The sequence below is a fragment of the Mauremys reevesii genome, linkage group 1 (genome assembly GCF_016161935.1).
Source record: "Mauremys reevesii isolate NIE-2019 linkage group 1, ASM1616193v1, whole genome shotgun sequence".
Lineage (NCBI taxonomy): Eukaryota > Metazoa > Chordata > Testudines > Geoemydidae > Mauremys > Mauremys reevesii.
This window is the reverse complement of record NC_052623.1, coordinates 159,142,188-159,169,417: the sequence shown is the minus strand read 5'-3', so window position 1 is coordinate 159,169,417 and position 27,230 is coordinate 159,142,188. Positions and strand designations below refer to the sequence as shown.

The window sequence follows — 27,230 nt, the reverse complement described above, 5'->3', positions numbered from 1 at the left end:
TGTGTGATCTTGTGATGTGGGCAGAGAGTTGTTCTGAAACTTGCTAACAGCCAACAGCAAAACCAGCACTCTTGGAAGGCTCAAAAGGTCATAATTGGACACTGACTCAACCTCCAACTTTCAACAGTCTGCTCCCACTTTCTTCAGTACATGCCATGTATCTAAGTCAAATCAAATAAAACATGTTGAAATTTGTGGGACCACAGTATTTGAAAATATACTATTGTTTGATGAGAGCATTCCAGCACGGAGAGAATATTGAGCTTACTGTGGAGCAATTCAAGAATTGAGGAATGAGGATGTTTTCCAGTTCTGGAGAAGCACGATGGCCAGATTTCCTGCGATGCTTAGCAGTACCAGTCAACAGCATAGATCCCCAACATGCCATATCATCTTATAAAAATGTGGTTGGGGACAACAGACGCTGCATAACAAGTTATACATAGACATGGTTATTTTTTATATTCACATTACAACAGTGTGAAATAGGGTCTTTAAAAAGAATCAGTTATTTTTGTTCTATAGTTTTTCATTATTTTTGTTTCAAAAATGATTTCACAATATGCATATATAATCTCAAAATAGTTTACTTTGTCAAGCAAGTGAAAGCTATTGCATCAATGTTGCTTGTCTCATGTAAATGTTGCACTGTAATACTTTATTAAATATTACACATTTTTGTTATGACCATACCATGGTTCTGTTCATTTTTGCCATGACAAAATTGCCATGACTGTTCCATGAATTTTGCCTGATTTCACCATGACAAAATCTTACCCATACCTATAATATATTTAATGTAAATAAAAATAAAGTAAACCAAGCAAAATCTCCTCCCTGTTTGGGGGGGAGGAGGGGGGAAGGAACCTGAAACAAAAGCAAAAATCATAGAACTAATATGACTCTGGTGAATAATCACTCTGCTTTTATAAGATATCCCTTTCCCCTACTCTGTATCTGTCTGGTCTATTTAAATTGCAAGCTGTTTGGGACAGGACCATCTTACTCAGTATGGTCATTGGCACAATACGGCCATGGGGTCTCTTGGCACTGCTGCAAAACAAAAAATACACCACTACCTCGATATAACGCCACCTAATATAACACAAATTTGGATATAATGCGGTAAAAAAGTGCTTCAGTGGGGCGGGACTGCACACTCCGGTGGGTCAAAGCAAATTCAATATAACACGGTTTCACCTATAACATGGTAAGATTTTTTTGACTCCCAAGGACAGCGTTATATCGAGGTAGAGGTGTACTTTAAATGTATGAAGAAGCATAGCTGTTTTACTTTCAGAAATGTTTTCATTTCATCGCATTTTCTCTGCTCTTTTTCAGTTGTTGACAACAGTAGTAACTGGGCAGTCTGTGGAAAAAGCTCAGGGGTAATATCTATGCCTGTAGCAGCTCAAGCAACTCACAAAGTGCACATGGAAGTGATGCCACTTTTTGCTGGATACCTCCCCTTTCCTGATGTCAAACTATTTAAATACCTCCCTCATCATTCTGCTCACTCCATGCAACTTGACGCTGGTAAGGCTGTCTTGAATATGTGACCACATAGAAAACCTGGTTTATAGAAATGGCACTCTCTTTGGCTTTCCTGTTTTTAAAGAAAAACAAAGCTCAAAGTAATTATATCCATTCTTGATGTAATTCTGTTCCAGATTCATTGTTTTTGTTTTCATTGACAGCTGTTTGTAATTTTCAAAACAGGGCACTGCTTTCATGAGAATGAAATCTCTCAATTTGAAATTCTGAGTCTAGCTTTAGTCTGTAACAGGAACACTAACCAGAAAAGACCACTTTATTAATAATAATAATAATAATTTAATTTTATGTAACCTTTAAGATTGTTCAATATTTTAGGCGTTAACTATCATGGAGTTAAAATGCATCATCATTACAAATTAACAAACTCAGAGTTAGTAGGTAAGATCCCATGGAAAGCAAGTATAAGGAGAAAAACAGTTCAAGAAAGTTGGCAGTTTCTCAGACATATTAAGGGCACAAGAGCAAACTATCTCACTGCGTAGGAAAGAGAGGAAGTATGGAAAGAAATCACTGGCTTAACCAGGAGATCTTTAATCTCAAATTCAAAAAAGAGTCCTACAAAAAGTGGAAACTAGATCAAATTACAAAGGATGAAAATAAACAAATAACGCAAGTATGTAGGGATAAAATTAGAAAGGCCAAAATGCACAAAATGAGATTAAACCAGCTAGAGACATAAAGGATAACAAGAAAACATTCTACAAAAACATTAGAAGCAAGAGGAAGACCAAAGACAGGCTAGGCCTGTTACTCAATGCACAGTGGGGGAATAACAGAAAATGTGGAAATGGTAGAAGTGCTAAATGACATCCCTAACCTCTGTTTCCCAGAAGCTGGGAATGGGCAATGGGATGGATCTCTTGATGATTACCTGTTCTGTTCATTCCCTGTGAAGCACCTGACATTGGCCGCTTTCGGAAGACAGGGCTAAATGGACATTTGGTCTGACCCAGTATGGCTGTTCTTATGTCTAACATAGTGAATACCAGTGAAATGATCAGAGCCTAAAATAGGGAAAGAATAAGTTAAGAATTATTTAGATAAGTTAAATGTCTTCAGGTCACCAGGACCTGATGAAATACATCCTAGAATACTCAAGGAGCTGACCGAGGCGGTATCTGAGCCATTAGCAATCATCTTTGAAAAATCATGGAAGACCAGAGAGATTTCAGAGGACTGGAAAAGGGCAAATACAGTGCCCATCTATAAAAGTGGTAATAAGGACAACCCGGGAATTACAGACCAGTCATCTTAACTTCAGTCTCCAGGAAAATAATGGAGCAAAGAATTTCAAGCAATCAGTTTGCAAATACCTAGAAGATAAGGTGATAAGTAACAGCATGGATTTGTTAGGAACAAAATGTGTCAAACCAATCTAATAGTTTTTTTTGGCAGAGTAACAAGCCTTGTGGAAACGGGGGGAAGCAGTAGACATGGTATATCTTGACTTTAGTAAGGCTTTAGTAAGGATCAATTCTGGGTCCGGTTCTGTTCAATATCTTCATCAATGATTTAGATAATGGAATAGAGTGTATGCTTATAAAGTTTGTGGACAGTACCAAGCTAGGAGGGGGTTACAAGTGCTTTGGAGGATAGGATTAAATTCAAAATGATCAGACCATTTCTCCAGTCTCTCCAGCAGTTGGGCTGTCAAGCTATTAAAAGAAAATAATGACAATTAATCCTGCTGTTAAACAATAATAGAATACCATTTAAAGATTTTTGGATGTTTTCTGATTTTTCAAGTATGATTTCAATTACAACACAGAATACAAAGTGTACAGTGCTCACTTTGTTTTTTATTACAAATATTTGCACTGTAAAAAAACAAAAGAAATAGTATTTTTCAGTTCACCTAATACAAGTAATTTATCTCTTTATCATGAAAGTTGAACTTTCAAATATAGAATTATTTACAAAAAACCCTGCATTCAAAAATAAAACAATATAAAATTTTAGAGCCTACAAGTCCACTCAGTCCTACTTCTTGTTCAGCCAATCACTCGGACAAACAAGTTTGTTTACATTTTACCAGAGAGAATGCTGCCCGCTTCTTGTTTACGTTACCTGAAAGTGAGAACAGGTGTTCTCATGGCACTTTTCTAACCGGTGTCGCAAGATATTTACGTTCTAGATGCGCGAAAGATTCATATGTGCCTTCATACTTCAGCCACCATTCCAGAGGACATGCATCCATGCTGATGACAAGTTATGCTTGATAACAATCCAAAGCAGTGCGGACCAACGCATGTTCATTTTCATCATCTGAGTCAGATGCCACCAGCAGAATGTTGATTTTCTTTTTTGGTGGTTCGGGTTCTGTAGTTTCCACGTTGGAGTGCTGCTCTTTTAAGACTTCTGAAAGCATGCTCCACACCTCATCACTCTCAGATTTTGGAAGGCACTTCAGATCCTTAAACCTTGGGTCGAGTGCTGTAGCTATCTTTAGAAATCTCACATTGGTATCTTCTTTGCGTTTTGTCAGATCTTCAATGAAAGTGTTATTAAAATGAACAACATGTGCTGGGTCATTGTCCGAAATGGCTATAACACGAAATATATGGCAGAATGCGGGTAAAGCCACAGAGCAGGAGTTCAGTCACAAATTTAATTAACACTTTTTTTTTAAATGAGCATCATCAGGAGGAAAACATGTCCCCTGAAATGGTGGCCGAAGGGGCATACGAATGTTTAGCATATCTGGCATGTAAATATCTTGCAGTGGCAGCTACAAAAGTGCCGTGCAAATACCTGTGTTTACTTTCAGTTGATATTGTAAATAAGAAGCAGGAAGCATTATCTCCGGTAAATGTAAACAAATTTGTTTGTCTTAGTGATTGGCTGAACAAGTAGTAGTACTGAGTGGACTTGTTGTCTCAAAAGTTATGATAGGCTCTAAAGTTTTACATTGTTTTGTTTTTGAGTGCAGTTATGTAACAAAAAAAATCTACATTTGTAAATCGCACTTTCACAACAAAGAGGTTGCACTTCAGTACTTGTATGAGGTGAACTGAAAAATACTATTGTTTTTACAGTGCAAATATTTGTAATGAAAATAAGTGAGCACAGTACACTTTGTATTCTGTTGTAATTGAAATCAATATAATTGATAATGTAGAAAAAAATCCAAAATATTTAATACATTTCAATTGGTATTCTGTTGTTTAACAGTGTGATTAAAACTGTGATTAATTTTTAAATCACGATTCATTTTTTTAGTTAATCATGAGTTAACTGTGAATAATCGACAGCCCTAGTCTGAAGTAAATAGAATGAAATTCAATAAGGACAAATGCAAAGTACTCCACTTTAGGAAGGAACAATCAGTTGCGCACACAGAAAATGGTAAATGACTCCCTAGGATGTAGTACTGCAGAAAGGGATCTATGGGTCATAGTGGATCACAGGCTAAATGAGTCAACAGTGTAACACTACATCTCTACCCTGATATAACGCGGTCCTTGGGAGACAAAAAATCTCACCCCGTTATACGTCAGACCGTGTTATATCAAACTTAATTTGCCTTCTCCGCCCCCCCCCCCCCCCGTTTCTTGTTCCCTGACTGCTCTGACCCCTATCCACACACCCCACCCCCTGACAGGCACTCACCAGCAGTGGCAGGAAGTGGAGCAGCCCGGCCTCAGCCCGCTCCACTTCCCACTGCCGGTGAGTGCGGGGAGGTTGGGGAAAGGATGCCCCCCACACACACACTCACCTGTGGCGGGAAGCGGAGCAACATGGCCCCAGCCCGCTCCGCTTTCCTTGCCCCAGCCCCAGCCGTGTCGCTTGGGGTTGGCTGGGGAAAGGTCCTGCACTCACCTGCGGCAGGAAGTGGAGCACCATGGCTGGGAGCTGGCAGAGTGGAGCTGGCTGGGGCTGGGCTGCTTCGCTTCCCGCCGCCGGTGAGTGCGGGGAGGTTGGGGAAAGGCCGCTGTCCACACTCCCCTGCAGCGGGAAGCGGAGCAAGGCGACCCCAGCCCGTTCCACTCTGCCACCTCCCAGCTGTGGCGCTCCGCTTCCCAATGCAGGTAAGTGCGGAGAGGTTGGGGAAAAGACGCCCCCCCATACTCACCTGTGGCAGGAAGCGGAGCGCTACGGCTGGGAGCTGGTGGAGTGGAGTGGGCTGGGGCCAGGCTGCTCTGCTTCCGCCGCTGCTGGTGAGTGCAGGGGGATTTCCTCCCCCCAAGCCCACTCCCTCGAGCGACACGGCTGGGGCAAGGGAAGCAGAGCAGGCTTCTCCTGGCCCCCCACTAATCCCCCGGGCCACCCTGGGACTGCGGGGCCCCCAAAAGTGCCCTCCCACAGCTCCTGCCCCCCAGACCCTTGAGGGTGGGGAGCCCCTGACCACCCCCAAGACCCTCTGCCCCTTATCAAACCCCTTGGCCCCAGCCTGGCCTGGCACCCTTAACATGCTGCTCAGAGCAGCGTGTTAGAGCTATACCGCCTGGTATGCGAACCCGCCGTATATCAAGTCACGTTATATCAGGGTAGAGGTGTATTGCAAAACAAGCAAACATCATTCTAGGATATATTAGCAGGAGTGTTGTAAGCAAGACATGAGAAGTAATTATTTCACTCTACTCCATGCTGATTAGGTCTCAACTGGAGTATTGTGTCCAGTTCTGGGCACCACATTTCAGGAAAAATGTGGACAAATTGGAGAAAGTCCAGAGGAGAGCAACAAAAATGATTAAAGGTCTAAAAAACATGACCTATTAGAGAAGATTGAGAAAATTAGGTTTGTTTAGTCTGGAGAAGAGAAGACTGAGAGGGGACATGATGATAGTTTTCAAGTTCATAAAAGGTTGTTACAAGGAAGAGGGTGAAAAATTGTTCCCCTTAACCTCTGAGGATATGACAAGAAACAATGGGCTTAAATTGCAGCAAGGGTGGTTTAGGTTGGACATTAGGGAAAACTTCTGAACTGTCAGGGTGCACTGGAATAAATTACCCAGCGAGGTTGTTTGATCTCAATCATTGGAGATTTTTAAGAGCAGGTTAGACCAACACCTGTCAGGGTATTATCTGTCTAGATAATACTTAGTCCTGCCATGAGTGCAGGAGACTGGACTAGATGACTTAGGCTATGGCTACACTTGCACTTCAAAGCGCTGCGGCAGCGCTTTGAAGCGCTAAGTGTAGTCAAAGCGCCAGTGCTGGGAGAGAGCTCTCCCAGCGCTGCTGGGGCTTTGACCACACTGGCGCTTTGCAGCGCCGCAATTTGCAGCGCTGGAGAGGGTGTGTTTTCACACCCTGCTGCAGCGCTGCAAATTTGCAAGTGTAGCCATGGCCTTATTGAGGTCCCTTCTAGTCCTATAATGATGGCAATAGTGGAAAACTTAAAATAAAATATATATAGCCTGTATGGCCAGAGAGGGTGACAAATGGTCATGGTTGTTGCTAGGATGGCGAGGTCTTTATTTTGTCCTCACCAATGAGTAGTAACTCCAGTGCTGCAGTGCAGTTAAACTACAACATTTTAATTTAAAGCTATTTTATTATTAATTTCATAGAATGATTGTGTGTTGTTTTTTAACAGACAGTTGGATTGAAAATGATAACCTATCTGTGGACAAGAATATGGATGATCAGGCTGACAGCAGTAGCATAAAGAGTAGAGGCAGTTTACATTCGGCAGCCAGCGGGGAACATAAAGGTCTGCCAATGCCCCGTCTACAATCCTTTTCACCTGGTCAGGTCTTCAACTCAAGCACGAGCATGCAAATCCTTGTCATTCCCAGCAAGGATGACCATGTTCTGGAAGTCAATATCACATGATAACTAAATATAAATAAACAAGGAAAACAAAAACCATTAGAGACTTGATACGAATGCACTTTAATAGATCATAACCTGATTATTCTCCATTGTAACATTCTGATTTAAACCAGACCTATGGCAACTCAACACTGACTGGCCATGGAAGCATCAGACAATTTTATCAATTTAAATGTACAGTGGAGGTTGTGTCAACTAGTTTATATTGCTACTTTAGTATGTTTTGTGTAAAATGATTTTCTGTTTTTCCCTTCAGTCACATCCTGCTGGTAAAGTCAAGATGCTTGCTGCAGTTGGTCTGTTGTTTGTGTTACTGGAGCACTCTCCAGATCTGCTGTTTTCTTTTAAAATAGTCAGATTTCTGTTCACACAAATGTTTCAGGTTGACCTACAGTAAGCCTTGCAATGTGGCTGTTAATGACTCAGATGTGTGCCTTTCTAGTCACACGACTGTCTGGTTTCCTGGACCAGGGTAGCTTTCCAGATTTCTAAAGAACAGGGTGAGTGATTCTGAGTCTCACAGCATCTAGAAGAGGTTAATATATATATATATATATATATATATATATATATATATATAAATAAAATTTCCTGAAGACTTGCTTAACCTCTTCTGTGCCTTGGGACATATGAATTATTTACCCATATAAGCCCTTTTGAATCATACCAAGACATTCATTTAAGTCGGACCTTTTAAAAGGCATGGCCCTTGATATGAACAATAGCATGGCATGTAAGTGGTTAAGTTAGGAATAAATGTTCATGGGATCATCATTTTCCCCCAGAGATATTTAAGTAACGAGAAGCAAGTAGCATCAGATCAGATAGGTAACTTTTTATGAAATACTAGCTCATTTTTTAAAAACCAAAGTCTGTTCCTTCTGACTCTCTGGCCCTAATTAGTGTTTACTGTTATGGACTCTGGAGCTATATATATTTTTGTACCTTAATCCTAGTTTTCTGAAAGTAAATGTCACTTAAAAATTACTTTACTCTTTCCATTCTCATTAAGGGGAAGGATTAAGGTCCTAGAATTGAACCTCTTCTGGTCCAGCAAACTGCGGTCATACCATACCAACTGATTATTTTTCAGTTGTAAATTTTATTGTATATATGGTTGATTATTTAAAAAAAAAATCTAAACTAACTGATATGTCTGTGTATAAGTTGCACCAAAAATCCAGGAGAAAATAAATGTGTGTTTTTATTGGTGTGAAAGTCACAGCTTGTAAATAAGTGTAGTGTTTTAAACCTTTTCCAGTTCTCAAAAGCTCTGTATTTTTGTATATATGTATTTCACTGAAATTCACTGGTAAAGTCTTTGGGAGGAAAAAAAAATCAGTGTGAACTGCTACATGATTCCAGCAGATATGTGGCCTCTTAATGAAAAACCTGTACAATGCGAATCTTAAAGGAATAAGAATCATCCACAGTTGTTTCTGTACTTAAAAGTATTAAGAACCTATAGAGGAACAAGGAACACAGAAAAATCCAAATATTTAAACTATCTTCAGTATGATTTTTTTTATCTTGCAGTATTCAGGGTGTTTTACTTGCTCATGACTCCTTTTCTTATGCTTTGTAATTCACTCAGACGTGAATGATGCAATCATCAGTTTATTATTTTTTTGTTTTTTAGCTAGGAAAAGGTAAGTAACTAAAGGTTTTTCATAAATCTGCCAAAAATATTTGATCTACAGTGTACTGAATTTAAAATTAATAAACTCATTCAATTTGCTACCTGAACTACAACCTTAAAGTGGTAGTTGCTCTGCTGATTTTTCCTTTCTTTAGCATCATGAACTTCTTTCGTAGTTTTCTGAGTAGCTACAGTCTAGTGCATATTTAAGAATCAAGAACACATGGAAGAGGGACCAACAAAAACAACCTGAGTGAACAGTCAGCTGTGCTAATTTTTTGCTTCTCACTGAGGGACAATAGGTTATACAGTCTGTATACACTGGGATCTCCCCTACACTACAAAATCACCTGAGTTCTGAGTTGCCATCCTGCACTGACCTTTATTGAAGCAAGAGTGACTGTTGGAGTTCAAAAATGCATTCAGATAATGTAGACTACTTGGTTTCTAATTGAGTTCCCAGATTAAAAAAAAACTTTATTTGCATTTATTTGTATTTTCTCTGCCCTGGTTTTAAAACAGGGAAATGTTTCAGTATAAATGTGACATCTAAACAATCAACTTTCATCACAAAAACTACCACAAAGGCTTAGTCTAATTATTACTACTTAGAGGCAAAACTTCTGCATATAGGATGGATGAAGTAGGTTGGTTTTCTATTTAGGAAAATTTGCAGTTGTAGAATAATTGTGAAGCAAAGTTAAAGTGTGTGTAACTGAAGATAAAGAATTTAGCTATATATACTTATCTGTCAAACATTGTAAATACTATCAAATGTAAAAAAAAAAAAGAGGTATAATTTTTGTGAATGTCACAGTTTTGTGTGTGACTGGAAAGATTATAACTCTCCTTGTTGTTTTCTCCTGCTAATATGGAAATTGTTGCACTTAATGTGAGATTGTGACTTTCTACCTGCAGTTGTATAAAGTCCCATTGTCAAGGCACTGTACACAGGAAAATATCCCATACTAAATTTTTGTCAATAAAAATAAACATATAAAAGAGAAATTATGAGGATAGGATCTCCTGATAAACTATTCCTCATTTTTTCTTTTGTTTTTAAACTCAGGTTATGTGAAAGTAAGTAAAGAAATAAAACCATCCTCTTTGAAAAGGAATGGAAAAGAAATTGGAGAATGAGTAAACATCTTGTATTAATCTAAATATTTTACTAAAACCAAGACTAAAATATAATTAGATGTGCTAGTACAAAGCCTTATCTTTATTCCATCTTCTTTCTGTGAAGGAATGCCCTTTCTTTGTGGAATTTATACTTAGATGATTTTAATCCAGATAAAACCCAAAGCATCATTTAGTATGGATGGCTGCTGGGATTCTTTAACTGGAAAAGGTGACAAGTTAGTGACTTTGACACTGCGGGTATTATGATTAATTCCATTTTCTTGGTTTACTATTAAATCATTTTTCACATTGTTCTGTAATATATATATTGTTAGACTAAACACAAATTGTATTAAGATTGTTTAATGAAAATGTAAGCATTATAATTCTAAAAATATACATGTTTTAAAAAGAAATCCAGATTCTCTGTTGTGATTTCTCACACTTTTTTGCACTTTAAATAGCAAAGTAATTATAAATCCATTTACTACTATTTCTATTAAAAATGTATACTTTCTTTCCTCTGATTGGGTTGAAGTAGATGAATATTTTTCCTTTAAGGAGGTCTTAGTTAAATTTAAATGAGAGGTATTTGAAGCATAACTGTTACAGAAACAAAGCACTGGAGAATAGGCTTCTCCATACATGGTGAGATGCCAATCAGTTACTGCTTTTGCAAGGAGGCAACCCAAGTCTGGAATTTGGGCTGCTGCTTCTCACTGTTTCAGGTAACTCCACTGCTAGTACTGAATTGCTAGTCTTTGGTGCCCTTTTGACTGCAGTGTGTAGTCACCGCAGAACAGGCCTGATGCCATCTGCCCCATGGGACCTTCACCATCACCTAAGGAAAGGGAGAAGACTAAAAGATGCAGCCTCTCTGTGTAACTGGCCAGTGGCCAGCTAACCTGTCCTCTGTGGGAGGGGCGGATAAGGTACAGACTCAGAGGAGAGAGCACAGTGATGTAGGAGGGAACAGGCAATCTCCATATTGCTTTAATCCTGTGTTAGGAATACTTGTAGATCTCCTGAGCCAGCAGTTTTTTCAAATGGTGAGACAGGGCCATCTCTGTTTTGCCTGGAGGTACTATGGTCAGTCAACAGAAAGGGATCTCACCTTTGGTATGGTATGGTCTCACCATAATTTTGAACATGCTAACTTTTTTACTTCAAATCATTTTAAACCAGGGGTTGGGGGAGGAGAATGCAGTCTCTTGCCATTAGTGCCACAAGGTTCTGGAAAGCTCAGATAGGATGCAAGAGTACTGAGAGCCAGTGTGTTGGCTGAGGTGGACTTCATTTCCACTAAGGTGCTGGTGTTCTGTCATTGATTTGGGCAGATGGGCTTTGGAGAACAAGATCATCTTCATGCCAAGGCCATTCATGTCAAGGGACAATCCCCACACTGGGTTTCCTTACCATGAATGTAGTGAGTAGATTGTCAGATAAATTCTTACTCTTTTCCTTGGTGCTTTGATGTATATTGTCTTTTCTGTTGCATAGTTTGAACTCTGGTGGTAGCACTGCCTTAGTTTTGTCATTTCCTAGTCTAGATATGATCAATGTGTTAACATACTTTTAAAGTTGACCTATTTTCCTAGTATAGATATAGCCTTGCGCTATGCTGAGCAATCCCTTCTCATGGGAACAGAGAGGGGGGAATTGACATGTGTCCCCCACCGAAGATTAATCTGTGCCACTGATGGAGCATAACTGCACATATAAATCTTCTAGCCCAGTAACCATGATACAGGAAATCAGGATGCGTTGGCATGATTTAAAGTTGTTCTTGACCTATCAGAGTTGGCAACTCCTCATAGCCCTGCTAAGCTCTAGGTGTTAAACGGGAGATCTGTTGCAGAGTTAAGCTGGCTCGTCTATTCATTGCCCAGATCCTCTTTATTCCTTTTCTAAAGTAGGTCCTGTGCCCTGCCCCCCGCCCCCCATGGGGTCTCCCAGGTAACGCTAAGGGCGCATCGCAGCGCCGGGTCCCGACGGAGCAACACTCCGTCACATGCACGCGCAAGCCCCGCCCCCGGGTCAGCGCCTTAACAAGAAACGCGCAGGCGCCTCCCCGTCCCTAAGAGGCTGAGTCCTGAGGGGAGCACAGACCAGCCCCCCTGCTGCGCGCACGCGCATGCGTAGGGCTGCCCCCCCCCGGAGCTGTGGTGCCTTTACCCTCCCGGGCACCAGGGGGCGCTTGTGAGGCCGGCCGCCTCCGTGAGTGACCCGGAAGTGAGGGAGCCCGCAGCGCGAGGGGGAGACGGGGCCGCACGCGCTTTCCATGTGCAGGGAGACACCGGTCAGCAGGCGCCAGCGCGAGCCCCGCCGCGGCGATGAAGTTCGCTTACAGGGTAAGGGGGTGGCGCGCGTGCCACCGGCACAGCCCGAGCCCCGCCCCCCGGGCGTGCTTCTCTGAGCCCCCCCCCCTGCTCCTGAGCCGCCCCCGCCCCCTGCGGCGCCCCCCGGGCCCTGCCCCGGAGTCCCCCCCCTCCTGCTCTGAGTCCCTGGGAACCCCCCATGGATCCCCGTCCTTCCCCCCCCACGCATCCCACCCTCTGCCCCCTGCAGAGCCCCAACGACCCGCCCCCCACACACACCCTGAGTCCCTGGTATCCCCCATTCACTGCCCCCTACACATCCCAACCTGTGCCCCTGCAGAGCCCCATGGACCCCCACACACACACACATCGTGAGTCCCTGGGATCCCCTATTCACTGCCCCCTACTGCAGAGACCCAAGGACCCCCCCCGCATCATGAGTCCCTGGGATCCCCCATTCACTGGCTCCCATACACATCCCATCCTGCGCTCCCTGTAGAGCCACAAGACTGCCCCCTCAAACACCCTGAATCCGTGGTATCCCCCCATGAATTCTCCCCATATTGCCCCTAATACACCACTTATCCTGTGTTCCTGCAGAGCCCCTCTCCCCACCCCACACCATGCCCCTGGAGTCCCCGAGAACAACCCATCCCTTGTTGCATGGATCTCTCTACACTGTGCCCCCCCCACACACACACACATTCTCCCCTGTGTCCCCTGGACTGCCCCAAGGTCCCCACACTCCCTGCTCTGAGCACTTAATAACTGTTCCCTCTTTACTTCTCTGAACCCCTGCCTGTCCCTCCAGCACATTGAGCTCCCTCTTGGGGATTGTCACCACCCCACCCTGACCCTTCAGCATCCCTTCCCTGGGATGCTCCTTCCTGTTAAGGCCCCAGTAAGAGGACCCTCTCCTTTCTTTCCCAAGTTCTCTAACTTGCTGGGCACAGTTTATCGGCGTGGGAACCTGCATTTCACCCCAGATGGTAACTGCGTCATCAGCCCCGTCGGGAACAGAGTCACCGTCTTTGACCTGAAAAAGTAAGTGATCTGGGCTTGCACGGTGCCTCTCCTGCTAACTGGTGCGATAGTCCAGTTGGGCTATGTATAAACCACATATCTTCATTTTAGCTCCTGAAAGGCTGGCACTTAACTGGGGCTGGAGATGCTGGGTAGTGAAGTGTTTGGATACAACTATAGTGATGGGAATGGGATAAATGGTAGGAAAGCTGTTCTAATCTAGTGGTCAGGGTAGGGTACTGTACAAAGATTGGGGGACCTAGGTTCAATTCTTGGGTCAACCACTGACCTTTTTTGAGCAAGTCACTAAGTCAGGGGTAGGCAACCTATGGCACGCGTATGGTGCGAGCTGATTTTCAGTGGCACTCTCACTGCCGGGGTCTTGGCCACTGGTCTGGGGGGCTCTGCATTTTAATTTAATTTTAAATGAAGCGTCTTTTAAAACATTTTAAAAACCTTATTTACTTTACGTACAACAATAGTTCAGGGGGTCGGCAACCTACGACACGTGTGCCAAAAGTGGCATGCAAGCCGGATTTTGCCTGGCACACAGCTGCTGGCCGCGGTCCCGGCCGCCAGCCCCGCTCAGCCTCCTGCTGGCCTGGCGTTCCGTTCACTCAGCTGGCAGGAGGCTGAGCGGGGCCGGTGGCCGGGACCCCAGACTGGCAGCAGGCGTGCCTCACGGATCCTCCCTCACCGCGCTCGGATTCTGCGGCTCCCCGGAGTGAGAGCCACCGGGGCGCGTGGCCCTGAGCCTGCTGCGGAATGGACGGCGGCGGCTCATGCTCCCGGGAGCTGCAGAGCCCGAGCGCAGCGAGAGTGGAGCCGGGGAGCACATAGGGATCGCTACCCGCATTCATCCACTGCAGGAGCCCCCTGGGGGGGCACCGGGCCGCAGCCCAGGCAGGCACACGCCCTGGCTCCCCCCTCACTGCACTCGGGTTCTGCGGCTCCCGGAAGTGTGAGCTGCCGCTGACCCTGCCGCTGCCCCCCCCGCCCCGCTGCCTCAGCACTCCATGTGGAATCAGCATCTGACTGGCATGGGCATGGTAAGGGGGGTCCCGGGGGGCAGTCAGAGAGCAGGGGGAGGATTGGAGGGGTCGCGAGTTCTGGGGGTCCTGTCAGGGGGCGGGGAGTGGTTGGATGGGGTGCGGGAGTCCCGGGGGTCTGTCTGGGGGCAGGGGTGTGGATAAGGTTTGGGGCAGTCAGGGGACAGTGGGGCAGTTAGGGTGGGGGGAGTCTCGAGGGGGCAGTCAGGGGACAAGGAGCAGGGAGGCTTAGGTAGGGGGTAGGGGTCCCAGGAGGAGACAGTCAGGGGACAAGGAGCAGGGGGTGTTGGGGGTTCTGACGGGGGCAGTCGGGGTGGGAAGGAGTGGATGGGAGCGGGGCTAGGGCAGGGCTCTCCCTTCTTTTTGATTGTTGAAATATGGTAACCCTAGGCGAGGGGGGAGCCGGGGGGCACATGGAGGCTGGTGCCCGCATAAATCCACTACAGTCTGCAGGAGCCCCCTGGGGGGCACCAGGCCGCAGCCTGGGCAGGAGGTGGGGGGGCATGGCTGCTCCCCGCTAGTGGCACCACTGCCTTTGCAGGGCTGCTGCCCCCCTGCACCGCGCTGGCTCCTCCATGGCTGGGGCTCGCTGCTGCCGCAAGCGGGACACTCTGGCTCTCAGTTGCCTCTGGAAGGCGGCTCCTCCCTGCCGAGCTGCTGAGTGGACTCAGGGCAGGGGCCGGTGGGGTGGGGTGGGGAGGGCTTGCAGCGGAGCTGTGCACCCTCCAGGGGAGTTCAGGGGGTGGGGAGGGGGGAACCTGGTCTGGGGAGCAGCCCCTGTGCAGGCTGGCCCCTGGGATCTATAAAGGCTTGTTGGGATTTGCCCCTCAATGAACCGATGTGCGGGGGGCAGGGGGGCACGCAAGGTGGAAGTTTTGCCTAGGGTGCAAAATATCCTTGCACCGGCCCTGCCCCGGGAAGTGCGTGCACCCCAGGTTAAGAACCACTGCACTAAACTGATAAGATCTGCATTTTAATTTAATTTAATTTAATTTTAAATGAAGCTTCTTAAACATTTTAAAAAACTTGTTTACTTTACATACAGCAATAGTTTACAGACTCATAGAGAGACACCTTCTAAAAACGTTAAAATGTATTACCGGCACGCGAAACCTTAAATTAGAGTGAATAAATGAAGACTCGGCACACCACTTCTGAAAGGTTGCCGACCCCTTCACTAAATCAACCTGTGCCTCTGTAAAATAGGAATTTTCCCTATTTCCTTGTGGTGTTTTAAAATCCATTATAGGCTGGGAGGCCCACAGAACAGAATTAGTGTGTGGCAAGTTAATCATTGACAAAGAGGCAGAAGATTTTGCTTAGTGTACAGACACTGCAGGCGTCCAAAATAAGTGTGTATAAAACTTTTCATTTGAGAAGAGTATCTAGGTCAGAGGGAGGGGAACAATCTGCCTGATACAGAGGTGTCTGGAATAAAAAATAAATGACTAGCATTCTCAAACACCACCACACTCTTACAGTAGTTTCAATTAAAAAAAAAAAGTGAAGCCTATATAATAGGCTGACAGGAGATATCAGAGAATGCATATTTCATGTGTAAAGCTCTACACAGATACAAAATTTGTATCTGCATCCGATCCACAAACATGATCTGTGGATATAAAGCGGATATCTGCAGATTTGCCGGGCTCTATTTTAAAATTTGGATCCACATCCATCTGCAGTCTGCAAACATGGTCTGCGGATGCAGATATTTGCAGGGCTCTCTATTCATATGCATGGATCAATGAGAAGAGTAGTTGTACAAATGAAAGTATTTTAAAACAATGAGTAAAGAAGATCAATAGTATCAGTATGCATTTGATATGGTATGGTATCCCGTGCAGTTCTGTTGTGTGGTTTTTTTGTTTTTTTTTACTCTGTGGGACGTGGGAGTCTTGGTGTCCCTGATCTACTTTTAACCTTCGTATCTTTAAAGGTCTGCATTGTGGCCATCATGCAGCCGAGTACTAGGCAGTGTTCCATTCAATACCACCTCTTATTCATCTACAGGGCTGATGTTGAGCAGCATGAAGTAATCTCAGGGTTTATGCACCCTGTTTCCACACCACTCCCAGTCTATGCTGACCCTGCACTAGAAATCAAGCCCTAGTCTTCTGAAAATGAAAAGCATTAGTACATTACAAAGTCATTAGGCCACTCTTACACCACTGTGGTTAATGTTGTTTTATTGGTTTTCTTTTCCTCCAGCAATAAGTCAGAAACCTTACCATTGGCAACACGGCACAATATCACATGTGTGGGACTATCTCCAGATGGAAGTCTTGCCATATTAGTTGATGAAGGTATTTGAGGTTTTTTTGTTCCTAAAGGTGTGTCACAGAACAACAGTTTGCAGAACACAATCCATTTTATTAAATATGATAATATTTACCCATAACTAGCCACATTTGACTAAACCTAAATTCTGAAAACATGTATTTCTTCCTCAGAATTTTCAAAGTTGTTGTTGAACCAAAATGTGGCTTCTTTAATTTTGTTCAGATTTACTATGTTAATATTTAAAAATGGTGTTATATTGAAAAGCCCCACCCCTTGCCCCCGAAAAGATGGGTGGCTTAAAAAAAAATCTTTGTACCTATAGTTTCTTCAGAGAGTCAAACTGTTTCAGTGATCCTTTTCCTTCCTTCCTTCCTTACAGAGGGAGCTGCCTTGCTTGTCAGTTTGATTGGTAAATCTGTGATACATCAGTTCCATTTTCAGAAGCCGGTGCACTGTGTCTGCTTTTCCCCAGATGGCAGGTAAACAGGAACTTAAAAAATAACAACTTTTAAGAGTAGGTTATGAATTGATTGGCCAGTCAAGGAATACAATTTCTTAATCCATGATGTTGGAAGGGGTGGGGGAAGTAATCAATGAATATTTGAACAGGTTCAATTTCTGTAGACTGGAGTGGGGGGGGGGGAGGGAGTCAAGCTTCCCACCCTTACCCTTTTCCAGGATATTCATTCCCTATGGTAGGGGACTATTTCAGAAACTTTACTCTGACTTCATAATGCACTTCCCCATTGGAAAACTCAAGTTCATTGGTGCACAGGTGCCTAAGAGATGAACATGTTGATGCTGCGGAGGTTGAAGTCAAGGTTTTGCATTGTCGGATCTTGAGTAATGTTGGAGGTATTTGGGACTTACTCTGCCCCTCTATAAATATGACCATGAAAGTGGTCAAAAGGGGGGGTTAAGGTTTGTTGAAAAAGGCTATCTTGACTATGGACATTTCCTTATTTTTAAGAGTTTGTTTTCCTTGAGAAATCTTAATTGATTTTAATGAAAACTTTTCTTTCTGTGAGTAACACACAAACTGTATTTATACATATATACACATTTGCTGGAGTGGAGGATACTGTATACGCAGGTGATGTATTTTACATGCCAGGACTTTGTTTTTACTCTACCAGCATAGCAATAATACATATATATCCTTTCATCACACAAGAAATATCCCTTTCTAATATTATTTTGTTTTGTTGTATTACTTTTGTTTCTGGCATGGAAGGACTGGTTGCTCCTGCAATTTTGTGTATAATTTTGCTCTCCATTTTCTGGGTGATAGGAAATTTGTGATCACAAAGGACAATGTTGCTCTTATGTACCATGCCCCTGGGAAGAAACGAGAATTTAATGCCTTTGTTCTGGACAAAACTTACTATGGTCCATACGATGAAACAACATGCATTGACTGGACTGATGATTCCAAGTAAGTAGTTACAAAAGTCAATGGGACTTGTGCTCCTTGCTCCCTTGCAAATCCCACTTTATTGCTCTTTATTGCAAGATGCTCTTGCAAATCCCACTTTATTGTTCATTTGGTGGTCATTATTACTATTAGAATCATAGAATCTCAGGGTTGGAAGGGACCTCAGGAGGTCATCTAGTCCAACCCCCTGCTCAAAGCAGGATCAAACCCAACTAAATCATCCCAGCCAGGGCTTTGTCAAGCCTGACCTTAAAAACCTCTAAGGAAGGAGATTCCACCACCTCCCTAGGTAACCCATTCCAGTGCTTCACCACCCTACTAGTGAAAAAGTTTTTCTTAATGTCCAACCTAAATCTCCCCCTCTGCAACTTGAGACCATTACTCCTTGTTCTGTCATCTTCTACCACTGAGAACAGTCTAGATCCATCCTCTTTGGAACCCCCTTTCAGGTAGTTGAAAGCAGCTATCAAATCCCCCCTCATTCTTCTCTTCCGCAGGCTAAACAATCTCAGTTCCCTCAGCCTCTCCTCGTAAGTCATGTGCTCCAGCTCCCTAATCATTTTTGTTGCCCTCCGCTGGACTCTCTCCAATTTATCCACATCCTTCTTGTAGTATGGGGCCCAAAACTGGACACAGTACTCCAAATGAGGCCTCACCAGTGCTGAATAGAGGGGAATGATCACATCCCTCGATCTGCTGGAAATGCCCCTACTTATACAACCCAAAATGCCATTAGCCTTCTTGGCAACAAGGGCACACTGTTGACTCATATTCAGCTTTTCGTCCAATGTAACCCCTAGGTCCCTTTCTGCAGAACTGCTACCCAGCCATTCGGTCCCTAGTCTGTAGCAGTGCATGGGATTCTTCCGTCCTAAATGCAGGACTCTGCACTTGTCCTTGTTGAACCTCATCATATTTCTTTTGGCCCAATCCTCTAATTTGTCTAGGTCCCTCTGTATCCTATTCCTACCCTCCAGCGTATCAACCACTTCTCCCAGTTTAGTGTCATCTGCAAACTTGCTAAGGGTGCAGTCCACACCATCCTCCAGATCGTTAATGAAGATATTGAACAAAACCGGCCTCAGCACCGACCCTTGGGGCACTCCACTTGATACCGGCTGCCAACTAGACATGGAACCATTGATCACTACCCGTTGAGCCCGACCATCTAGCCAGTTTTCTATCCACCTTGCCGTCCATTCATCCAGCCCAGACTTCTTTAACTTGCTGGCAAGAATACTGTGGGAGACTGTATCAAAAGCTTTGCTAAAGTCCAGAAATAGCACATCCATTGCTTTCCCCTCATCCACAGAGCCGGTTATCTCATCATAGAAGGCAATTAGGTTAGTCAGGCATGACTTGCCCTTGGTGAATCCATGCTGACTGTTCCTGATCACTTTCCCCTCCTTTAAGTGGTTCAGGATTGATTCACTATTGGTTAAGGATAGTGTATCTGTTGAATCCTGAGATTTTGCTCCAATAAAAATTTCATTTGTATATGTGTGCTGTAGTCCAGTCTCCAAATTCTCAAGTCTTCCATTGGCTTTGAAAGCTCCCTTTGATTTCTCAATTTCTCAGTCTATGTTCTTAAATTTATGCACAATTAATGTTTCTTTTTTTTTTAAAGCTTCCTGTATGTGTATCCATAGAATATAGCGCATCTTGGGCAGCAATAGGGTACAGCCATTCCTTAAAATGTGTATCCATCTCCCCATGAAGGGAATGACTCTTATGGAGTGAGTGTAGTTGGCTCCCTCCGCCTATTCAGTCCTTGGCATCCCTGCTGAGACTACCCGTTGTAGTGTGACCATCTGTCCAGTATGAATCACATGTTGAATGTCTGTACCTCTCTGTTAAAATGGGGTCCACACAGTGGAAAAGTTTGTGAACCCATGCTCTGATCTGACTTTCCCTTTATTTTCTTTTGTAGGTGTTTTGCAGTCGGTAGCAAGGACATGTCAACATGGGTGTTTGGAGCTGAGCGATGGGTTAACCTGATCTATTACTCTCTGGGAGGGCATAAAGATGCAATCGTGGCCTGCTTTTTTGAAGAGAATAGTCTAGATGTATGTAAACAAGCAGACTGCTTATTTGAATGTTCATATTAAAATTGGCCCAGCATTTTTCCATCTGTAGATAACCATACTGAATTTCTATTGCACTGGTATTCCAATGAAGTGTTCATAGAAATCACCAGTGGAAAATACCTGTTATTTAATGTCCTGTAATTCAAAGACGATTTGCCAAATTGTCTTTATACTTTTCCGAAACGTTTTTTTCTGTCTTCAGAGTAAATCTTATCATTTTCATGATAAATGAATTTTCTAAGCCAAATTTATAGAGTCACTAATTATTTAAATAATTCTTTATAGTGGAAGCTGGTTACAATCTTAATTATCGAGTAAGTATTGCCACTCCCTAATCCATTTTTTTTGGTGGGTTGATATGCTGTTTAATTCGGCAGATTATGGAACCCTAGGGCTGTCTGATGTTCATAATAGATGTATGTGTGTTTATACTCCAGCTGTACACAATTAGCCAGGATGGAGCCCTGTGTGTGTGGCAGTGTGATACAGACTTGGATGGTCTGAAGCCCAGGCCTCCCAAAGATAGAGCAGAAGATAAGAATGAATCAATAGAAAACCTGGGTGAAGAGTTTATTGAAGAGCCCAAGGGTGAGGAGATTCATGGAAAAGCAACTACAAATGAAAAAGAAAGGAGAGATAAAGTGAAATATTCACGTGCTGCAAAGTAGGTGATCTTCCAACGATAACAGGAACATATAGCTAGGTATAACAGATGTAGCTGGGATTCATATAACAGACGTAGCTGGGCTCTATTCACTTTACGTTAATATACTCTGTCTTACTTGAAGCTAGTGAACATCCCCACCCAGCTTTCAGTCATTAAACCCTATTATAATTGCCTTCAATAAAACCCATTTCTATCATACCCTGGGCATGTGAATAGCGATTTATGCAATTGGTGAGTAAATAGAAGATTTTCCTTCATCTGCCAAGGATTAAATCGATGTTTTATGATGTTTATGTTCTCGTTTTATGATGACACAAAAGATTACATTTCCTATGTGTTTAACTTTAAAGTATTAATTTTGAAGGTAATGAGGTCCACTGTACGCCATCTTGCAGCGGCACTGATAGCTGTTTAGTTTTTGCTACTGTGGAGCTATAGTTCTGTGAGGAAAGATGAGTTGACGTCAAAATACTGAATTTTGGCTCAGTGACATTAGTCTCTGTAGAAAATACGTATCTTTAAGATGACATCAGCAGTTTGGGTTACCTTTCTGAAGGAGTGCCACATTTTCAAATGAGACTTATTTTGTAGTGTGAAACACAATCTGGAGTACATAGTCCTAGAGTATAAAGAAACTTTAAATGGAATATGCAGTTGTTGGATAACATTCAAACATACATTTATTTGACCCTGAGAATGCCATCAAATACAACACCGTAATAGCTAAAGCTACAAAAATATAAACCTCAGTATCGAGAGTACACTGTTTATGATTCCAGTGCTTCAATTACTCATTTAGAATCATCTTAAAGAATATAGGGCTAACCACTTAATTTATAGAAACCACAGATGTTGGCGTTAGGTGACCAAAGGAAAATTCACAGTTTAATTCCTTTGAGGTTAACCTTAAGTGTCTTTCGTTGTGTATAGTCGTACGCAACTTCTGTTAAATTATGTAAGTCTAACAGCTGTAAATTAGTGTCCATGGTAGGAGGAGTGGTTCAGTTAGAGGAATAAGGCAAAATGTAAATCATAAGCAGCTTGGAGAACTGCTGGGTTTTAGTTTGTTTGTTGTGGTACCACCTCCAAAATACTTGCCTTATGTTGAATTGTCATTGCAAAAGTACACCTGTCACTCATCTTCACATTGCTTTTTTGGTGTATTTTCTTTGGCATATAGGTACTTTTTCAACAAAGAAGGAGATTTTAATAACCTGACATCTGCAGCTTATCACAAGAAAACGCACCTTCTAGTCACTGGTTTTGCTTCTGGAATTTTTCACCTACATGAGCTTCCAGAGTTCAACCTCATCCATTCCTTAAGGTTAGTTTAATTGTACAAGCCCTAGAGTGGGTCATTGTGTCTAATACTGAAGGATGAATGTCATGGCGTGAAAGTCTTGAACAGTTCAATAGGTATTGGCTTTTCAGTCATGAGTTGGAATTCTGAAGCCACACTGATTTGAATAGGAGCATTAATCTCTGACAGATTAAATAAAACCATTTAATTCCATTTCATTGCTTTATTAAAGAGGGACATGATTTGAACCAGGAACTCCTGAGTTCTAATCCCAGCCTCGCAGACCCTCTTTATGGTTTTGAGCAAGTCCCTGAACTGCTGTGTCAATTTCTGTTTGTATAAAATGAGAATACTACTTAATTACTTACCCCACAAGGGTATTAATAGCATTTGTAAAGTGCTTTCAGGACAAAAAAAGAGATATACCAGATGAATATTATTATTAGACTTTGATGGTTGCTATGTACCGTGGTGTGTGAAACTTAAAAAGGGGATGTGTAAAGAACGAATGCACAATTTCCATTTACAACAAAGTAGATCTTTCTAGAATATGGCAGATTTTAATCTTGTCCCACTAAGTAGCTCCTTGCTCGAGTTCATAGTTCCTTTTTTTAAAATACAAATTTATACTCTTTACCCTGGACTATATTTTTCTTCCTTCTATCCCATAAGAAGTCTGAAAAGTATCTGAAGAAATTACAGCTTCTCACAGCTAGCTCTGGGCTATCTATCCTTTGATTAATTGAAGTTTCTTGAATTGAAATGGTGGAAATTTGTAAAACTGATCAGCATTTAAGCACTGTGGCAGTGTTTTTTGTCTGTGGTGAAATATATTTAACGCATTTTAAAAACCACATACAAAATTTCTGTACAAATTACTTCAAATCCACACTCGTTTAAAAAAATAAAATTGGATGGGGTTAGGGAGAGTGTATTGATTCAATTACAGGTCATTTTGTATTAAAATACATTTATACTCCTAGGCTTGAAATAATACTTAACACTTGTACAGCATTTTACGTCTTGAGAATGTTGTGCAGACATTAAATGGGACAGAGTTGACAGGTGAGAGTAATGTGCACGAATATTGGGAAGGAAGAAATACTGTATGTTCCTGCTAGCCCAGTCCCTGGATTTGTATTACTAGGACTACGATATCTATGGCTCTCTGATACCACTCAATTACCACAGTGATGGGCATGTACTGGGACATATTTGGCTGTGTCTTGTATATTGAGTGGGGTCAGAGAACACTTTTAGCTACTGTTTCCCTGACTCTTAGGATCAAATTTGCCACTAGTATAAGCAGACCCAACTCCAGTGACTACAATGGAATTTGTCCTCTTGTGCTAATGGGGACGTTGGCTCTCGTGATCCAAATACGTGATGCATTTTCAGTTTAACATAGAATTAAATATGAAACTCTCATTGCACCTTTTGCATTGCTGTGAAAGTGGCTCCATACGTCTTTGATCCAAAACCCTGGGCTGGCCTAACTTACACCAGTGCTTTCTAGGCAGTGTATTTTTGCTGGTTTCCTTTACATTTATTAGAGGATATAATGTGTATTTCTTGACATTTTTCACTTAGTATTTCAGACCAGAGGATTGCGACTATTTCTATCAACTCTACTGGTGACTGGATTGCTTTTGGATGTTCAGGTTTGTAGTTCAAGGGGTACCTTTCTAAGGCAATATGTTGCAGGTCTACAGGTGTGAGTTCTTTGTCCTGCCTCACCTCCACATCTTTAAGTTTTATTTGTTGTTTTATAGGCCCATGATTTTGTCCTTATAAAATCCCTCTGATGTAGTTGAAATAATATTTCACAAATGAGAAAACTGAAGTATGTAGGCAAATCTTGGAATAGATCCTAAATCTCTTGATTCCCAGTCCAGTTCCTGACTGATAAGACTATCCTCCTTCTAAAGGGAGTACACTGTGGCACGAGCCTGAACATAGGTTATAGGTTACCTTTCTTCCTTCTCTTCACTGATATAAATGTCTTCCTTCGCTATAAGTTATGGCTGGATGGATGCACCAGCTAATCTCCTCCAACTCTGAGCTGCAAGTCTAGTCCATAACCAACCGCCATGCAAGCTGAACCCTTCCCCTCTCTAAACAGATGTATCTCTCTTAGAATCCTTCTCGAGCCTATGAGATTGAGTGAAAGCCATTTGATATTCCATGCAGTAACCCCTTGGCTGGACCAATAGGAACATTAGATTGGCTGCTTTTGGTAGACATTAGCTCTCCTGTGTTTCATTAATGTTGAGATATAGTTTGGTTTCATTTTAAAAAGGCAAGATTAAAAAAAAATTTCACCTGAAAGACCAATTTCAAGTTTGTGTGTTTTATTTTTATTTTATTTTTTCTCTTTCTAGTGATTTTTTTTTAATGGTTTTCCTCCATCTTTTTTTGGCTGCTCATCAAGACACATCTGTCTTCTGCCAATGACAGCAGCAATAGTATTGGCTTGGCATAGCAATAAGAATGCTAAATCAAGTAACAACTGCTGATGTTTGCAGAAAGTCTGTCACCTTGACCTTGAAATAATCAGACCCCTTGCATTCTATTATGGTGGATGTATACATAACACAGGTTATCTGTATGCGCATGGTTTTTTGTAAATGGGAAGGATGTTGTATGCAAGTGTTGTATGTAGCCTGTATACCTCACTGATTCGGAATTACATATGTATCCTCTCTTCCATTATGTTTACAGGTCTGGGTCAGCTGCTGGTGTGGGAATGGCAAAGTGAGTCTTACGTGCTGAAGCAGCAGGGCCATTTCAACAGTATGGTCTCATTGGCATATTCTCCAGATGGGCAATACTTAGTTACTGGAGGGGATGATGGGAAAGTAAGTCAGTCAGTTATTTAAAACTCTTGGCTCGCAAAAGTGTAGTGAGCGGTACAAGTCTGAATACACTGTAGAGAGCACTGACAAATCATTTTTTCATCATTTTAAAAATCATGTTTTTGGCCACAATGCCTGTAAGTGTGTTTTGGAAGCTAGGAAGCAATTTACTTTCCCACTGCCTCTACATTCTGGTTTGTTATTGTAGGGATGTTCTTGTGGGCTCTGCTGCTTGCATTACTTACAGTTTCTAGCAGTTAAGAATTTGATTTGAAACAGTTGCAGATACAATGCAGCATAAAGAAAAAGGCTGGCCAAATTGTGGACTTGACAGTAGTGTCCCTAATATCTATCCACATTAACACGCAAGCATAGATGGTGGATTAATGGTGTACCAGTACAGACGACCCTCAGTTATCCAAAATTCTGAAACCCCCACCAAGCCATTCTAACAGTCAGGATTTACCAGTCTCAGAATAAATCAAAAAATAAGTTTTTTATAAAAAGATGCGATTCCTAAACAAAATTTTCTCAAATGTACCATTGCAGATAGTTGCTGTTTAAAAGAAAAATGGAAGTGTCTCTTAGTTGAGACTTGTATTGAAGCTGTAGATTAGAGAGAGAGAACGCCAGGCTTTGGATTTTGAAATGGGCCATTTGTCTTTTCTAATTATGGTCTGGAGACTTAACAGTTTATATATCTGAAATAGATACATTTTTTCCCACTCTGAAATTTGGGGCTGGGAAAGAAAAATAGCCCTACTGCTGCCAATCAAATTTAGAGCTGACTGGAAATGGGAATTCATGTTCTATGGGAAATTACGAAACTTGAAAAATGAGAAAATTAATTCTGAAACATAACGAAAAATCAAATTTCCCACAGAATGGGAGTTCTGAAATTTTGTTTAGAAAAAGTCAAAATGACAATTTGATTTAATTTTTTCAAGAAGTTTCTTATGCTGCCTGCAGCCTGGGCTTCCCTGGCCTAGGAGCCCCAGCTCCAGGGTAACTCTCACCCTGTTGGAGAACAGGGAAGCCATGGAGCTGTGAACAGTTTTGCAACAGAATTGAAATTTTCCTGCAAAATTGAAATCTGGAAAAAATAGTTTTTGTGTAAAGTGAATTCTGTGTCCAAAAATCATTCCAATGGAAAGTTCTCAACCAGCTTTAGTCAGACTTTCACCTTGCATGTGTTTCACTGAGATTTTACAAATAAAAGGCCTGATCCTGCATTCCTCACTCCCAAACTGAACTCCCACTGGCTGAATTAGGAGTGCTGTCTGAGTGAGTAAGGCATGCAGAATTGTGCTTTCAGTTAGAAGAAATAAGCTATGTTGGAGCGTTGGGATTTGAGTTTATGATACAAGAGTTCTTAGAGGGCTTTTCTTACTTCTTTTGCAGGTGAAAGTTTGGAACACCAGTAGCAGCTTCTGCTTTGTCACTTTTACGGAGCATACCAGCAGCATCTCTGCTGTAACTTTTACCTCCACCAGCTATGTCATTCTGAGTGCTTCCCTGGATGGAACAGTGCGAGCCTTTGATCTTCACAGGTAAATCCTCTTTAAGCCTCAGTGCATCACCCAGTTTTGTCCGAAGGTTATCAGGATCTTGTGTTTTCATTCCTAGTCTCTAAATACAATATACTGCTAACCACAGTCCCCAGCAGTCAAAACCTTCTCACTCTTCAAATCTTAGTGCTGTTTTATAGGTTTAAAGTGAGTTTATCAGATTTTGGCTAATAACTGAAAACAGTTATTGTGAAGCAGTAGGGTAGGGAGTCTGAATTGGCTAGCCAGCTTGCCTGGTTGTTGATAGAGAGATGAAATATTGAATTGTTTTAGAACCTCATTCTGCATCTGGAATGGATCATTTCTGGTGTTTTTTAAAGCTTGATTCGTCTGTATTTTTTGCATCATCAAGCATCTTTGGATACAAAGAAAACAATTATTTCCATAGGCTGTGTCAACACTACACAATTATGGGCTGTTGTTCCTCTATCCTTGTGCCTCAACGCAGCCTTCTGTGCATAAGAGACTCTGTCCGAGACTGGATCTAGGTGCAGTGATTTGGTCACCACAATTGTTACCTAGAGGCTGGCAGTTCAGTTAGAGAAGCTG

At 42.4% G+C, this 27,230-nt stretch overlaps 2 protein-coding genes across 2 annotated transcripts in view; both read left to right on the top strand.

Annotated features, from left to right (window-relative positions):
* TRAPPC10 (trafficking protein particle complex subunit 10) overlaps positions 1 to 7,627 on the top strand; it is an 89,057-nt gene extending 81,430 nt beyond the window's left edge. The window contains exons 22-23 of the mRNA XM_039511511.1: positions 1,342 to 1,536; positions 7,097 to 7,627. Coding sequence (XP_039367445.1) covers positions 1,342 to 1,536; positions 7,097 to 7,335 — 434 coding nt within the window. The 3' untranslated portion in view covers positions 7,336 to 7,627. The remainder of the gene's footprint in view (positions 1 to 1,341; positions 1,537 to 7,096) is intronic.
* Positions 7,628 to 12,290: 4,663 nt separating this feature from the next.
* PWP2 (PWP2 small subunit processome component) overlaps positions 12,291 to 27,230 on the top strand; it is a 30,907-nt gene continuing 15,967 nt past the window's right edge. The window contains exons 1-11 of the mRNA XM_039520066.1: positions 12,291 to 12,447; positions 13,346 to 13,458; positions 16,698 to 16,792; positions 17,149 to 17,248; positions 18,061 to 18,204; positions 20,135 to 20,270; positions 20,729 to 20,955; positions 22,139 to 22,282; positions 23,849 to 23,919; positions 24,980 to 25,116; positions 26,515 to 26,663. Of these exons, the coding sequence (XP_039376000.1) occupies positions 12,430 to 12,447; positions 13,346 to 13,458; positions 16,698 to 16,792; positions 17,149 to 17,248; positions 18,061 to 18,204; positions 20,135 to 20,270; positions 20,729 to 20,955; positions 22,139 to 22,282; positions 23,849 to 23,919; positions 24,980 to 25,116; positions 26,515 to 26,663 (1,334 nt within the window). The 5' untranslated portion in view covers positions 12,291 to 12,429. The remainder of the gene's footprint in view (positions 12,448 to 13,345; positions 13,459 to 16,697; positions 16,793 to 17,148; positions 17,249 to 18,060; positions 18,205 to 20,134; positions 20,271 to 20,728; positions 20,956 to 22,138; positions 22,283 to 23,848; positions 23,920 to 24,979; positions 25,117 to 26,514; positions 26,664 to 27,230) is intronic.